Below are 17,996 nucleotides of genomic sequence, written 5' to 3' on the forward strand. Positions count from 1 at the left end.
CCGCAGCAACAGCAGCCTGCCGTCTCCCCGACTCCTCCGTCGGGTGGAATCGAGTTACGGCTTCTCATGTTTGTTGTGTTGCCAAAGTATTTTATTTTAGCTCGACACAGCTTACATATAACGTGGCTCTTGTCCAGTTCGCTTCCGCCGTCGACGTTGTAGAAGCCGAAGTGTTTCCACACGGCTGCTTTTAAATTAGAAGGAGCTGTTCGGACCTCATGGCGAGGTGGCTGCCGGTCGGCCATGTTTGTTTTCCGCTGTGCGCGTGTCGCTCCAGGTGCGCGTCCCAAAGTGTCCCGGCGATGACGCGTACCGCGCTTCTTAGTTCCACATTATTTAGAAGCTTCTGTATCACTTTAATTAACAGATTTAAATAATCGAAATTTGGACGTTTGTGAATCGATTCAGATTCGTCCACGTCCGAATCGCGATGCATCTAAGAATCGGAAATTTCCCCCACCCCTAGTCCACAGCAGCATATAACCTCCTAAACCAGTACTCCTGATGCTTCTTTAAACTGGGGGTGTGTTGACCACCATCTTCTTCAAATACTCCAAACTACCCCTTTAATGTCACCTAACAACAGTGACATGTTTTTCAAGGACAGGTTATTAGATTATATATACAGTACAAGACATTTGATTTGCTTAAAAAGGCAAAAACTCCATACATATGTGCTCCATGATCATGTGTATGATAAACACAATAACATGAGCAGCACGCCCGGAGTCGGAGTCTGAAGGACTGGTGGAACTGGAGGCCGACTCTGTTAATCCCAGACTACTCTTGATGTTTTTTCCTCTTTTTCTTGTCCTTTTTAGATTTCTTCTCTACCAGCGCCTCCTCCTCCTCCTCCTCCTTTACTCCATCGTCCACCTCCTCTCTTTGTTTCTTCTTCTTTTTGTGAACGACCTCAGACTCTACAGTTTGCTCCTCTGTTGGTTCATGTCCATTTAGTAGTTCGGCTTCCTCGTGGTGTTTCTTCTTCTTCTTCTTCTTGGATGGAGGCAGCTCCTCACAGTTCTGCTCCACACCAGAGGTGGAGCTACAGTTCTCATTTGCGGCTCCTTCCTCGCTTTCGACCATTTTCCTCTTTTTCTTCTTCTTTTTCTCGGGACGTTCCCGCTGTTGGTCCTCATCGTCCTCGATTACGATGGGAGCGCTGGTGGTCTCCTCTGCCGCCTCCAGCTCATCTGCTGACTTTTTGCTCTTCTTCTTCTTCTTTTTCTTTTTGGGCTCTTCTGAGTCGTCGTTGCTGCTGTGGACGGGACTGGCCTCCTCAGAGGGACCTGACGTCTCGTTGGTCTCTGCCTCCGCTGAGGTTTCCGTGCTCTGGGCCTGTCCACGAGCCTTCTTCAACTGAGCCATTCGCTGCGCAAAATACTCCTGCATGGTGAGCGTGCTTTTCACGGTCTTGGTGATGGACTCTGTGTCCAGTTCAGAAGCAGCAGGAGTGGACGTCTCTTCCATCACACCCTGAGAATCACTGCTGTTGCTGTCCTACACCAAAAAAAAACACAAATAAGAGGACAGAGTCAGGATTTAATGCAGCATTTAGAGAATCTACACAGAAATAGACAGCACACAATGGTGGAGCGAGGAGCTTAAGTGATCGTCAATCATCACGCAGAGATTAAGCAGGCAGATTTTGGCGAGTGAAAAGAGGCCAAAATAGGATGTTGATGTAACAATAGGTGTTAAAGGATCACCTTAAAATAAGCATCTGACATTTATCATCATCGTCTTACAACACCACACATCCAGCTGTGTGTCCTTGCACAGTCAGCTCCTCACTAGTGAAGCATTCTGGTGTGAAACAATAGTATATTTGCCTGATGAAGGCAGTCTGCCCAAAAACATCTTATTTGATATATAAAAGAAAAATGTTGACAGTGTGCAGCAGATTTTCTCAGTTCAAATGGTGCCTGTATACAGCATGATATCAAATATAAAGGATATATGGTCTACAAATATTTACACACATATTCCATTCTAAAGCTGCAACAATTAACTGATTATTAAATTAACTGCCAACTATTCTAATAATCGAAACTAGATTTGCAGATTTTCTGTCCCATTTTGTGGGCAAAGCAGAAGCTGCTTGGGGTAAAACTGGACTTGTGGTGATTCCGGAGAGTCGGTTAGGAGGTGATTTGCTAAAAGACAAACTGAAAATAGTTGTTAAAAAGAAGGTCAAGCTGTCTCCAGTCTGGAGACGCGAGTCAGTGCGGTCACCGATTCATCTCTCCAACCTTTAGGCTACGTTATTATTACACAGGGCCAACTTTACAACTGTGAGCTACAACACAGTCTAGATTTTAACTCTACTACAGCATGAACAATTTGTCACCTCACCCCTGCGACCCATTTGTCTTCATTTTCCTAATGGCCTACTCAATGCATAATGATTTGTCCAGAAGAATACAGAGGCTCCTCCTGAGAATCGCACTAAACAATACCACGGCTCCGTGTGTTACCTCAGAGGTGGTGAAGTGGATGGCATTTTTCAGACCCTACAGATTAGAGATGAATTGAAAACGCCGTGTTGTGCCGAGTCACCTTGCGGTCTGGCCTTTAAGCTTTTACATTCAGATTACAGAATTGCTGCTTTGACCCTCAACACTGATTGAGATAGACAAGCTAACTGATGGGCTACAGAAACAATGTGCATGTAGATACAAACAGATCTTATGGGACCTGAACAGACTGAAATACAGAGTGACATTACTACATATGCACTTCCTCTGGAGCTTAAAATATACTGTATTTATATTTATCTATATATACCAAAAACGTCATTTCTTTTAAACTAGCCACCAGGGACTTCAGTGAAACCCTACAAGCTATTAGTCTTATCCCACTAAAAGGCTCTTCACAGTCAATATATCTCCATAAGGGAAACAACCATTGTTTTTGGAAGCTAATATATTGATTAATATGGTGAGAAATCACTGCTTTGTGAATGTACCCAAACTTCAAAGGTTCTCTTTTAAGGCTATAAATTATGTATGTGAGATTAGGATTTAAACAAGGAGAACGTACATGAGTATTAGACGAATTACTGCATATTCTGTTGACTGGAAAATGAATTGCCAGCTAAAAATACATTGTTTATTTCAGTCATTTTTCAAGAAAAATTGTCAAAACATTTGCTGTTTTCAGCTTCTTCAGTGTGAGGATTTGCTACCTTTCTTTGGCATTTATTACAGCATAAAACTAAAGGTTTTGGATTTTGGACTGTTGGTTGGACAAAAGAAGGACTTCGAGGACGTCGGTTTGGGCTCTGGGTGATTGTAAAGGGCAATTTCTTAAATTCTTTTAAACTATACAATTAACAATGATTGTGATTAATTGTGAAAATCATTGGCAGAGTGTATAATAATGAAAATAATCTCATTTTAACCCGTTTTAGACACAAAAACAGATGTGTCTGTTTCAAATGATGTAACCAGCACTGCCCATATACATCCATGCTTGTTTTATGTTAGTCTAGTGATGTATGCAATACATCCAGTAGACCATCTTCGTTTGTCTGCTAAAATCACAACATAAAAACTTTAATGTGTTTTTCAGTGAAAATGAGAAAAAGCGTGATAAAAAGGTTATTTGCTGTAATACTGAAATATCAGTCACAATAACTGCAATTAGATATTTTTTCAAAATCATTCAGCCCTACTGCCACATGACTTCTGGTGGTATTGCTCCGTTTTGTCCATATCTGCAAGCTTAAAAAAAAAAGAAAATGCAGGAATATGACTGAAATGAATGCAGAGTACGAACAGAAGGTTCTGTCTGTATCTAATGTTTAGCATAAATGAGCCTTTAGTTGCAGCCTGACTGTTGACTGTGTTACATCAAAAGTGATTCAAAAGCTGCCATGAAGCAAATGACTGAGGCTAAATGACAAGGCAGGTGGTCCAAATGGACAACAAAGTTTTCTGCCACCTCAGACCTCGACTAGAAAGAAGCCCCTAACTTCTAACAAGGGGTTTAAGGCCCTTCAGGTGAGGTGCCATTAAGCAAAACTTTCCAACTTCCCAGAGAAAATCTATACTCCCTGTTACTGCACAATGGCATCCTCTCTGCTTGGGAGAGAGGAGATGGGGCTTAGAGCTGACAGCGCCAAACAACATGTAACTGGGATTTGGGAAGATGGCTGGGGGCCACTTTAGAGCTGCCTGTGAAATTACTCTCAAGAGAGGGAGAGGGTGAATGAGCGAGGGGGAAAAAAGGAGAAGCAGAGTGACTGAGAGAGAAACATCTCCTTCATCAGGGGAAGTGGCTGGAACTTGGTATGTAGTTCGTCCTCACTGCCTGGGGATCTCCATTAGACCCTGATCCGACAGGAGGGAAAAGTGCTGCGCTGGACACACACACATGCACGCACACACACACACACGTACAGTACAGATATAAACCTACAGATCCAGTCAGCAGTACTGGCAGCCCTGGAGATTTTTGTTGAGGGCAACATGTTACTAAGAAACAACTCGGCAGTAATGTTTGAGATCTTGTTTCCTCATTTCCAGGTGTGTTATTTTCTTTGGCCTGTTATTATCAGTCACCACTTCTGTGTGAGTGCCAGAACATTTGGTATACAACAGGACTGAGACAATACTCTCAGAGCAGGGTATATATGTATCCCAGTAGAAGCTTTAGGATAAAACATTTTTACAATACAATCACAAAATACAGCTATCACAAAATGCCATTTTATGAACTTATAATATCAACATGTAAGCAATATTTTATCATGCTTCATTTCCATTTTAACCACCTTTTCTAATGTATTGTCCTTATGATGATGCAATATCTTTATTAAATGAAACGTCTGAGCAAAATCCATAAATGATGATATAATGGAATGATGGTTTCATTTTAATGCTTATAAGTTACTCAGTACCTTTGTTTCTAAAGCTTGGAAAAATGTCACAATGGTTTATTTGTTTAGTAGGATTTGCAGTTTGTGCTACTACTCTGGTTTCTGGTCTGTTTGTCTCAACAATACTACTACTACTACTACTACAACAACTACTACTACTACTACTACTACTAATACAACAACAACTACTACTACTACCAATAATAATAATAATTGTGTTGCTGCCGTCTTGACCACTTCTCCCTTGTAAAGCTGCATCATATGTTGAAAAAGTTGCTGTTGCTGTTGCTGTTATTGTGATGGAAATTGCAATTGCAAAATATATGTACAGTATGTTTAGTGGGAATGATAATTTTTGCATTCGAATTTTCATTTTTTACTGAAAACAAACTATTAAAACTGTGATGGTCTGACATTTGTTGGAATCTGGACCAAACAAAGACATTTTCTTTCATCTGGAGAACAAGCTCTCTGCAGCACTGCAGTACTTCATTATAATTTTGTTTTCTCACACATTTATACTTTTTCAAAAAACATTGCAATTAGGTTCTGGTTCTGCTATTCAGATATGTATTTGACCATTTTGTGATTTTGATAATATTGCGATTCTTTGTGAAGCCATGTAAGCCTGTTGACTGGTAATATTATTTGGGCAGGACACAATAATAAAAATCAAAAAAACATTTGAAAACCTGTGATGACAATGTTTTTTGTGTGATTAAAACAAAAATGAGAAAACTTGTTTTGTGACTGCTTTTTTCAAGACGAGTAACATTTTCTTCATGTTGAAAAATGTTTTGATGTTTTTATTCTGTAATATCAAGTTAATACAGTAAAAATTTAAAACTTTTAATAGACGGTCACAACACTGACTCACAGTAAAAGCCCAGCAGTGAAAAGAATTGGTTAAGCTTTTTTATTAACAACTGCAGAAAATCTTTAGTTGTAGTTAATGGTAGTTTCACGTAGTTAATTTTGTCAGTTTGTCAGTAATTAGTTTTACTTATTGAACTGGTGTTAGGTGACGCCCTGGCAACAAAAGACTTAACCCTCAATATACAGTAAACAGTGAAGAATAGAGTCAATTAACTGATCAAAAGAGAATTAAATGCCAACTATTCTGATTATTGATTGACTGTTTCAGTCTTTTCTTTGCCATTTATGATAGTAACTTAAGAGTCTTTGGGTTTTGGATTGTTGGATTGAAAAAATAAGAACCTTGAAGACATCACTTTGAGCTCTGAGAAATTGTGATAAGCATGATTCACTTTATTTTTAGATTTTATACAATAAACGATCGATAAAGGAAACAATCGTTAGTTGCACCTCTAGTGAAGGTAAGTAAATCTTTCTCATGCCATACAATAATAATGCCAGTGGTTTAGATTTGTACTCTTGTATAGCTGATCCTTAAAAAGAAAAACTAAATTGAACAACTTATTTTTTTATATTATAAAATGTATTATATTTATAATTAAATTTCTTTAAATTTCTGAAGAGTGAAGTTCATTTCCTATAATAGCAAATGCACATTAAACTGGATTTGCATTTTAAACCTACAGCTCAAGAAAGGACACAACCAATTTGTAATTTATAAAATCAGTTTACATAATTGCTGGAACTAGAGAAGACTGAGAGAAAAAAAAAAGCAGCTTGTCCCAGGCTACAGCAGAGGGGGGTTCAGGAGTGGAAGGTTGGAGAACACACCTATATCCAGCCATGTCTACTCCTCCCCCTCCTCCTCCTCCCGGACCCAGAACCCCAGGAAAAGGATGCGCTCAGTGCACTGTGTGCAGTTCTGAGATAAGGCTCCTTCGGCAGAGGAGCGGCCTGGCTGGCTATCGGGCCCTTCCTGCTCCGCTCTCTCCCCTGGCGGGGGCTGGGGCTGGGCAGGGAACACAGGGAGGGCCCGCAGAGGGTCCCAGAGAAAAGGAGAGGGTGGGAAGACATTCAACAGGCCGCCTCCTTCAAGACACTCCAGTTCTATCTCTCCCTGCTAATGTAGCCGATGGAAAGCCAACGGTAAGACGTGTGCCAAGGTGCCAAGATACTGAGGCCAACATATTCAGGAGGAGAGTCAATCAAGCCAACAGAGGGAGGGTGGAAAAGGTTCACTGGAGTGCAAGTGAAACTTTTTTGACCCAACAAGATCAGCAGAGCAATTTGTCAAACTTTATTCAACTAACCGACTACTGACTAGATCTGAAACCTTTACAGAGCAAACAAAGCCACGTAATTCCTGCTTATTTCTAAGGAGGAAATAAAATTCCCCAGTCAGTGCTTGCCAGGATGTCCTAATGAAGTTCCTGATCACAATCCATGGCCTTTTAAATTGAGTCTTTGCTAATACTAATAATTGTACAACTCAACTGATGTGTAACGAGGCCTGGGTGATACAGCCGAAAAACCTGACATAATAGTGAAGTTTCATTTTGGTCGATATCGTTAATTCTTGATCGTGTAAGTTGTGACTGATGATATGTTGTGTACTACAAATGATGGAAGTGGCTGAGGGTTTGTTGTATTATATTGCAAATATGAGATCAGCTTGAACAGTCTGGCAAATTTTCAAAATGACATCACTTAACTGTAATGCAGTGGCGGCCCGCCACTCCTAAATCCTAGCCGCCACTCCTTCAAATTTCTTTCTTTTTTTCACTAAGGTAAACTGCAGATAACTATCTTGCTCAGTATGGAAATATACTTGCGCGTGCTCATTTGCATGATGCTAGCGTTGTTTGGGGGGTGCGGTCGTCAAGCATGTCAAGCACCTAGGCGACAGGGCAGAGTCAGAGGAGCGAATTCCCGAATTACAAATAAACAATAAAGCAGCGAATTACCGGCCGGAGAAGAGGTAGACTTAAGTTATTAGCTTGAGATAACTCGACATAGATTTTACAAGTTAAACAGACGTTCACAATATGTTGATGACCAGCTAACGTTACGTAACTTATCGGATAGTTTAAGTTAATTTGGCCCGGTGCCAACTCAGAGTCGCTAACGTGAGTAAACTAATTGATAGTATTAGGCTAACGTTAATATCTACACACCATTATGTAACAACTGACTGCATTTTTCAGATGAGTTTATTGAAATATTTCTCTAAGAAGAGAAATGGAACGCCTGCCCCCGCTGCTGAAAAAAATCCTAGAGGAAACACTGTACAATATGATATCATTATATTTCCCAGCCCTACATGTAACAAATTAAATTTTTTGCTTAACCATCTTAGGGAGCAGAACATCGAATAACAATTCATTCATTAAAGTTTCATATCAAAACCAGTAACGACCCAAACAAGACTCAAGTTTGGTGCTCCAAAACAAACAGCAACGAGGACAGCTGTCGCTCAAACTACCAGCCCTTCAATTTTCCTCAAGGTGTGGGTGTCTGGTTATAAAGTGTATCAGTTATTAAAAATCTAAATCTCAGCCAACAGTGTGACACTGTTCAAAACTCAAACGAGAGGTTAGGAGGTTATTAAAAGTTATTAAAAACAGGTAGATATTAAGAGTTATGTAAAACCAATCAGCTATTCAAGGGTATAAAGTCACCCTCTGGCTCACATGTTAATTAGCATTTGACAAAGCTGCAGTTGCCCATTTATTATTTTCTTAAAAAACTGCCTGTTTGCATTACTGGCTGTTTTTTTCAATAATTTCTAGCCAATAATGGTTGGGTCTGTAATTGCATGAGTGTGCCCTCATTGTCCTGCCACAATAATAAATTTGGCGATACTCAAGGTCTATGGATCAGGCCCTGATTAGCCAGCTGTCTCTCCCTGATGAGCACACAAGTCCAGCAGCCCATCCTTCATGAGCCTGATGTGGGCGGACACAAAAACAGGTTGCTGCTTTATTCCCTGGTAAATAAGCAAACCCTTCCGCTGACCATCAATATTTTTAAGTAATGTCACTGCCTCTAAAGTGATGCTAATATCCATCTTTGTCCTTCGCAGGGTCACAAAGTTAGATACCATAAAATTATGTACCGTAAGTACATTAAATGCCACACATGGAAGCTTCCTCAAAGCACTACTTTTGCTAAAGGCAGACTTTCTGTGTGTAGTTAAAAAAAAAACACACAAAAAAAGGGTTTTGAAAAATTACTCTTTGAGCCCGGTGCAAGAACGTTTATCATAAGTAACAAATGAAGACAACATTATGCATGCAGCATGACTGCCCTGTGCTTGTTTAACACTGCAAACGCTTGCCGACAATGCCCCCCTCAAGAGCATAGGGGTCCCTCCCACCCCTACCCCAGAGAGGGAAGATACAGTGATTATTTTCCCCCCGCTGTGATTTATTAGATTAAAGAGTCAGTGATTAAACGGTAGTCGGTGGCTGTAAACAGCCGAGAGGGCTGGAAATCTTTGGGCGGTTAGCTTCACCAGGCGGTAATTACCCCGGCCCCATGTATTCTAGTTTAGGCCTGTAACTAAGAGACGGACGCCCTCTTTTTCTTTTTTGTCCTGTGCTAATCTGTAAGTGTCAGCGAGCTGGCATGGCCAGGAGGGAGCAGTCCACACAACTGCCAGGGAGGTAGGTGGTAAATGTATGTGTGTGTGTGTGTGTGTGTGTGTGTGTGTGTCTTTGCAGGAGGGAGGAATACTTGGCGGGTCTTGATATTTTCAGCGGTAGAAGCACAAGGGCCTGTCAACAAACATGCTCAAGACAGGGAGAGCTTTCGCTCGAGGCAATTAGATGTTATCTGAGAATGAATTAGAGCCTCACAATAAGCCCAGTGCCCTGCATGAGTGCACGGGCCCATTCAAAGTGAGCCAAAGCACACTACGACAACGCACGTTTACACCGGCATCCCCTTTCAACGGTGTCAGTGCTGCAACTTGATGGACAACTGAGCCAAAAAGAAATCCTCTGCTTTAGTGGTGTATTTCTATTTATACTGTCAACAGTGCAGCAGAACTTTTAGTCCAAGTAAATTCAGTTACTGTGAAGGTGTTAAAGAAAATCTGGACTAGGATTTTGAGTTTGAATACTTCTTTGTTTTTTGGTGGTGTTTGAAAGACTCTGAATGTAGACTATTTATTTTGATTTTGTACAGAAAATCTGTATTTGTATTGACATTGTTGAGTCAATTACAGTCATTCAATGAGGAGGGTGTACAATTTGATTTGTTTGCATCCTTTGTTATATTTGACTTTAACTGAAAATGCAAAAAGAAACCAACAAACAAAACAAAAACTTACTGATTAATCTTAAATGCCAGGAGAGAGATCTGGCTGGCACTGCTAAAAAGAATAATAAAAAAAAGGAGTAGCAAAAGTCAAACAGTCACATGAATAAGTGACAGTGAGTAAAGAATAAATGGACAGACAGTTGACCATGTGAGGAATGTGAGGAACAATAAAACTGACAGATACAAACAAATACTTAAATATATACAGCACTAGCAACGTGTAATACAATTTAAGCCAGACTTTAGTTTTATCCTAATGAATGAAGTCAAGATGCAGAAAATAATGAGCTTTAAAATAACAGTAATTAAGTTAAAAATAATAAAGCAGCTGTCAAGCCTGCTTTCGTGCATGAGGTCAAGCTGAAATAAAAAGGACATCTTACTCTTAAATTATTATGGTCAAGGTTCCCACGTTTTTTTCCTTAATTCCTAATAATTTTGACACAGTCAACACAACCTCCCTTTACTCTGTAAGGCCTCATTTGCAACCTGTGAAACCCGCACTAGAGTTGCAGACAATTTCTACACCAAAAACACATTTTGTTTCTGTGCTGTCAGCAAAGTTTCATTGTTTGACTCCGCCCATCGTCTCCCTGGCGCCTTACCGACGCATCTGCCAAACCTTCGAGCCCCCAAAGCCACACCGCCCCTGTCCCATATTCCTTAAGATTGTGGTATCGGGGGAGGCCCCGCCGACGTGCGATCCTTCATGTGGACGTTGCGTGGGCTGGAAACACTTGCAACAGGTGCCACCCGATGAGGCTTGATCCTCGGCCCTTTGTGCCTGAGCAGGAGTGGGAGTGGGAGAGGCTGCAGGGGTCATGCTGACCCGAGCGCGGGGCGCGCCATACCAACCGCCTGACTGGAGGGTTCAGACGTCAAAACAAGCCTTGTACCAAATTATATTCAACCATTTTTCTTCACTGACATTTTTAAGGAGCACAGATCTAATGAACAGGTCGATGTTGTAACAATATTGATGTTTCTAATAGTGAAATCATCAAACCTGTTAAATCGACTGTAAAACTTAATCCATTAAAGACATGAATGTTATTTTTTACCTGTGCTGAATACGAGGCTGAATCAGTGAACTGAAGATTTGATACAGTGATTGCATTAAGTTAAAGTAAATTGATATAATGAATTATGCTGGTGGTTCCTCACAAAATATTTTGAAATTTATTTTCATGTTTATTACAATGACAAAGAGGCCACTGTACAGTCTTAATATCATATAAATAAGAAATAAAAAAAGTAAAAAAATATATTTTTGAAAGTAAGAAAAACAAATAAACAGAAGAAAATGGTAAAATTGAATTTTATATTTTTCAAAACACACACACCCAAAAACAGAAATGTAGAAGAAAATGTGGGTGGAAAAAAAAGAACTATGGCTTGTTTCCACCTTTCATCTGAGCTGGCGGCTTTAAAAAATGACTAACTTTTGTTGATGTATGAATCGGCGTGGAGTCTATTTATCAGCAGGCCCTCTGCGGTTGCCCGCTTGGGTCCCTCAAGTCACAAGCCGCGTCGCTCCCCTTTGACTGATTAATTAGCCAATCAGAGGACATTTTTCACTGGGCGGCAGAATGGTTTATTTCAGCTAATGCCGGGCTTTCGAGCTGAGGCCCGTTGGAGCCTCGTCGGCTCTTTTCGGCCTGCCTGAGTGGCCGGGCAGAGGGGCAAGGGAGATAAATCAAGCCGGGCTGGCCCTCCATGTGGCTCCCCTAACTAAACCCCCTGAGGAGGGCACGGTGGTGGAGAAGGAGGGGGAAGGAGAGGGGGACGCAGGACGGCCAGGGGCACTGCTCGCCCGCCGATAAGCACGGGGAGCACAGGGCTGCCAAAGTGCCTTCATTTAGAAGTGGCCGGGGCTTTTTGATATCTCGGCAGAGAGAGCCTGTCGTTTGTCATACTGTGAGTAATTGTGTTGAGGGGCACAAGAGGAGGCAGGAGATGGAGGGGGCTCGCAAGCGTGGGATGGGTGATGGATAACAGAGAGCCATGTAGATGGACAGGTGCTCCACCACAACCTGATAACCCTCACTGGTCAGGGAGTGTAAATAATGGTTTTAAGCATACATTTTCAGATGGCTACACGGTAAGGTGGGAAGAGGTTGAAGGTGAAGTGGTGGTCACCCATTTATCAGGTCGTAGGGATGTAAATGATTAATCACTAACTGATGAACCACTGTTAGGAAATAAACTGACTAAAATGTATTAATAGATTATTAATGGATAGTCTGGAAACAGCAATAATTGCACTTAATTTAACTTTTGTTTTGTCTGGCGGAGCATTTGAATAAGGAAACTTTAAATAAAAACAAACAAAACAAAAAAATATATAAAAAAAGGCCAAAAAGACATGCATTTTATATTTTAGTCATTATTAATCAACTGTTAGCATTTTAAACTATTGGTTAACTAAAATGCACAAAATTTGCAACCCTAGCCGGTTAATAATGGTTTGGACTTAGCAAGTAATTTTGCACAAGGGTAATAAACATCATAATTCTGGTATGTACATTCAGTGGCCTCTTTATTAGGCACACCTGTACAATATATAGCAATTCAATAAATCTTTACAAAGTTTATAATGTTCGGTTTTTGTTGACATTGTGATAAATATGTGAATTCAGTTTCAATTTTTTTATCCTTTCAATTTATGTACACACAAAGGGCAGAGCACGTCTCACTGCTCTGTCAATGCATAAATTCAAAAAAATAAGACATTTGAAGATGTCATCATCAAAAACAAAAGACCAAACTTGTCATGCCTCCCGAGGAAGGAAGGACTTAAACTTAGAGTTGCAACAATTAATCGATTAATTGATAAGTACAAAGAAAATCAGTATGTATTTGAGAAAGTCTCTTAAATGTGGGGATGTGCTGCTTCTCTTCATTTCCAGCAAATGAAGAGTCTTTGGGTTTTGGACTGTTAGTTGGACAGTTTTTTTTTTTGTTTTTTTTTTACATTTTATAGACTAAACAATTAATCAGGTAATTGTGAAAATAATCAACAGATTGACTGATAAGGATTTATTTAAATGGTTTAGTACTCAACACTCAATCTTTCATTTTTAAGTAGGGCTGATTATTGAACCCCAAAACTCTTTGAATACCATCTGAAATGTGTCTCAAGTATTGCAGAGTTCAACATTAATTTTTCACTTGCCTAGTTGGGCAAGTGGGTCAGAAGACAATTTTTACTTGCCCCTGTACAAACTGCCTTTTTTTTATTAGCCACTATCAAACAACAACATAGTCTAATCTTTGTCTAGAGCTGCAAGGTCTATAAAATGTCAGAAAATAATGAAAAATGACCTTAAAAGTCTTTGAATGTCTTGTTTTGTCAGTCGAGAACCCAGAGATATTCAATTTAATGTGATAACAAACAAAGATCTTAATAATAAGAGCACTAGTTCATGTGAAATACAGTAATGGATGAGAGTTTATGGCTACCTGTATACAACCAATTACTCTGAAGGAGTCAATCTGTCCCATGTGCTCATATGTTCTTTTCAACACATCCAGTGCTGCCTTTGATGAAAAGAGGCATGTGGGACAGCTGAATGTGTGTGTATACGTGTGTATGTGTGTGTCTGCCTGTCTGCGTTTCAGGGAGCGTTGTGAGCAGCGATAAGAGGCGAGCAGGAAGCACATCACTGCGGGAGGAAGGAAAACCCCAGCAGTGGGGGTCTGGTGGAAGGGAGGCTGGAGAGACAGCAGTGGGTGGTGGGTGAAGTGCTGGAAGATTCACGAGCGGGAAAGAGGGCAGTTCTGGAGAAGCCGATCCAGATTTGGTAGAGTCTCTCTGACCTCACCTTGTCAGGATGCAGATATGTGATAATGCGACTGGTGGCAGCATACGCTAACCCCCACAAATAATCTCTGCCGCTAAGGCTGATATAGTCACTGCTTCAGAATGCAACTCTTTGGGGTATTGAGATTATGTGTGTGTACAAACCTATTTCCAAAACAGTTCAGATGTTGTATTAATCCTAAATAAAAACAGAATGCAATGATTTGCAAAAACTTTGACCTATATTTAACCAAATACGTTTCAAAAGAAGATATCCAATGTTCAAACTGATTAATTTTATTGTTTTTTGTAAATATACACTCATTGTGAAGTTGATGCAGGCATCACATAAAAAAAAGTTGATTTTTACCACTGTGATCTTTTCCTTTAAGAACACTTAAAGTGTTTGGGGACTGAGGACAGTAAGTTTGTTTTGAAAGTAAAAAACTTTCTCATTCTTGCTTGATATGCAACTTCAGGTGCTCAACAGTCCCGAGTGCAGGCAGGTCAGTTTAGCACCTGCACTATTTTATTAGTATGAGCAGAATGTGTGTTGGCATTTCCTCTAATAATCAGGAACACTGCAGTCTAGATGGCAGCATATGTTACTCCTGTGTGTCTGTGTGTACCTTTTAGCATCAGTGAGGCCATGATGCCATGGACACTAACACACCGCCATACCATCACAGATGGTGGCTTTTCAAGTTAGCACAGGTAACAATCTGGATGGTCCTTTTCCTCTTTAGCCTGGTGGACACTATGATTTCTGAAAACAGTCTTTTATGCAGTATTTAAATGCAGTGCCACCTGAGGGGTCAAAGGTCACAGGCATTCAAGAAATTTCTCCAGATTCTCTGAATCCTTTCATGATATGGACTGCAGATGGTGAAAAAAAATCTTAAACTGTTGGATTAGTTGCCCACGTAGTTTTCCACAACATGAACCTTGGCCCATCCATGCTTGTGAATGACAGTTTACCTTTTGAGTGTGTCAAAGAGGTGTTTTCTTTTTTTGAGCATTCCACCACTTTCACATTTTTTGAAAGGTGGTGCAGACATGAGTGTGTATTTACAAAAAACAATAAAGACTGTCAGTTTGAACATTAAATATCTTGTCTTTGTACCATATTCGATCAAATGCAAGCCAGAAAGGATTTGCAAATCATTGCAGTCTGTTTTTATTTACATTTTACACAGAGTCCCAACACTTTTGGAAGTGGGATTGTATATTGTAGAGTATTTACAGCACTGTAAGCACAGATCAGGGAGCGACAAGGGTCACTGGCAGTGTCAAAGACACACTCACAGGAGATCCTGCACAATGCCTCAAGCTTGATTGGTCCATCACCCTCTTTACCTCTTCCCAGCAACCTCAGATGTTGCTGGGCTTCAACACAAGGCCTCTTGGGATGCCATTGTAATTGTGTTCAGTGTTTTCGATATGGTCAATGGTGTCCCTCCTGGCTGAAAAATAACAACCCATAACCAAACGATTAGGGAGAAAATGATGGTGTGTATTGCTTGCATTTCCAATGTTAATCAGCTGGGGAGCAGAAGCCATTGTGATGTTATGGCTCGGCACCTGCAGGGGAATAGAGAAGGTTTTTCTCGTGCAATTTATGGATTTTAAGATGCCAATTTCTTCAAGCTAAATGCTTGAGATAAACAGAGGAAGCCAGCAAGAGGCTTTTTTGTGTCTCCGAGTCCAAAAGCGACATTTGTCATTGTCCTTCTGGTTCTGTGTGGGGTCAGCAGAACTTGTGACACCAAAAATACCAGTTTATTAAAGGAGCAATATGCCACAATTGCACATTCAAAAGTAAGTACTGTAGTTCAAGTTTTCTGTCGATGTAAAGCTAAGCCCGTTATCCTGAAAATAAAAGCCCACTGCTCTGAAAATACACACCCTGGACTGGTCTTACTGCCTGCCAGACTCCATTAACAGACTGCTCAAATGAATTGCTATGAAAATCTACTCCTATTAACGATTTCTTACGACTCATAAACAGACATTCAGTGAACATTCAGTACTGGTTTGAACTCCACGGTGAGATGAACAGTAACAGAAGTTACAGGCCAGAATAAAACATTTCAAAGGGGGACACAGTGGCTGAACCGCTGTCGTTAGAGAAGCGAGTATTTCAACTTAGCTTGCTTCTGAATCTCTGGTGAGATATGATGGTAATTTTATGTTTTACTACAGTAAATATATTACAGATTTCTCCTTTAAAAGACTCATTAATTCACAATAAAATACATAGAAGTCCTGTGTCTGTTTGTGTCACTTCTCATATCTTTATAATAATAATAATCCTACAGTTAATGGATATGCAAACATCAAAAACACTAAACATCTAAAAATGTCTCACTGGAGGGATTATTATGATTTCCATGTGATGATTTTATTTGCCAGTATTTTCAAGCGAAACAGGTATTGGGTGGTGTAACTCAATTACAATCCCTGTAAATTATTTTTATTATAATTATTATTGTAAATAAGCTCAATTATCCCTTTAGTACAGAGTAAGTTTCATTAGCAGCTACTTCATTAATTTCTGATAATAATGATAACTCAAGCACTTTTTTAAATTCAAAGTAGGGCTGCAAGATATGGTAAAAAAAACCATTGAAATTATTTTTGAGATACTGCTATTATGACTCACAGATAGTGGAAATGATCATTTTTGCATCACAGTTTTCATTTTCACTGAAAACAACTGATTAAATCATGATGACGTGGCATTTGTTGGGGACTATACCAGCAAAATGTATTTAAAGAACAGGATTTGTAAGCCAGAACATTTCTGCAGCACTGCAGTACTTCATAATGTGTTTTATGACACAAAAAACTGCAGCTGTGTTGAAGATATTACACTTATACCATATTGAGATTTTGATATTTCGTTTAATTGTGCATCACTAATTCCAACACAGTCCATTTCTAATTTAAAAGAGCATAACAACTGGAAGAGACCAAATGCACATTACTTTAACCATAACTAAGGTTTTGTTTTTGATAGGTAAGCCAAAGGAACTTGCTAGGCCTGAAATGCAAGTCGCACCTGTCTCAGCCTGTAAGCTACATTTCAAAAGCATCAGCAGCCAGCAGAACGCCAAATGGCAAAGTGACGTTTGAAGTGACCAACCACCAACGCCAAGAGCAAAAAGCAGAACTTTTTTTTTTGCAAGCGTCATCATTTCAGATTTCTGCACACCTCACCCCAATTTTGATTTGCCTTTAATAATGCCTGCTGGCGTTATAACTACCTGATGTGAGCGCTCCAAGACAGAGGCAGAGAAGAGAGGAAGTGCAAAGAGAGGAGCAGGGGGTAAGAGTGCAAATCCTTTAACTGGATTTAGGTGCTCTTGCCGCCATCAGTGGCCTGTTGGCGGTGTTAAAGCCGCACGCTGTGACATGGCTAATCTAGGGCCACGGGCTGCTCAGGAGATGGGGCCTGTAGAAGTAGAAGGACCACATGATACCACAGCAGCTGATGGAGGCATCAGCACCAGTGGTCATCCTTAATTACCAAGACAGAGGCAGATAAGCTGGAGCCACCTGGCCAGAGGTACACCACCTCCTCCCCCAGTGCACACTTGACATTGACTGTGTTAAGAAAGATCACAGGCCTGCCCTCTTTGTTTAACTAGTTACACCTCGGACTACAGATCTTTTGTAACAGGAGATTAAGGTTGTATTAATACTTCAGTACTTTTTCAATACCACATTTGTTTTTTGCAATGGCACTAAAAGAGGTATAATGCCATTTTTTCATACTAGCATTGTATGGAAGTTTAAAATTCTGGTATTAATCATTGATCTTATTTCCTAGTTTGAACATAACTATGACACAAGAACGTCATAGAGACATCTCATCATAAACTTTAAAAGATCCCTCAAAAAACACTTCAACACACTTTAGAACTATGGAAATAAATTTATTTGTTTTATGTGCTCTTTATGGTTTGCTTAATAGATTGTGTTCTGTGTGTCAAGGTTCCATGTTAGATTGAATGTGTCTTTTTGGAGGTTTACATTTTTGAGAAAATATGTGGCAAAGTTTTACATGTGTATGCTGTTTCATAAACCCAGCAAAAACAAATTTTATTTACC

General features: G+C 40.0%; 1 protein-coding gene across 1 annotated transcript in view; it reads right to left on the bottom strand.

The window, feature by feature from the left end:
- Positions 1 to 466: 466 nt before the first annotated feature.
- Positions 467 to 17,996, bottom strand: part of pinx1 (PIN2 (TERF1) interacting telomerase inhibitor 1) — a 28,202-nt gene continuing 10,672 nt past the window's right edge. Inside the window, exon 7 of the mRNA XM_084737475.1 lies at positions 467 to 1,500. Within this exon, the coding sequence (XP_084593601.1) occupies positions 781 to 1,500 (720 nt within the window). The 3' untranslated portion in view covers positions 467 to 780. The remainder of the gene's footprint in view (positions 1,501 to 17,996) is intronic.

Source organism: Lutjanus erythropterus, chromosome 15 (assembly GCF_056507025.1).
Source record: "Lutjanus erythropterus isolate fLutEry1 chromosome 15, fLutEry1.hap2, whole genome shotgun sequence".
Taxonomy (NCBI): Eukaryota; Metazoa; Chordata; class Actinopteri; order Lutjaniformes; family Lutjanidae; genus Lutjanus; species Lutjanus erythropterus.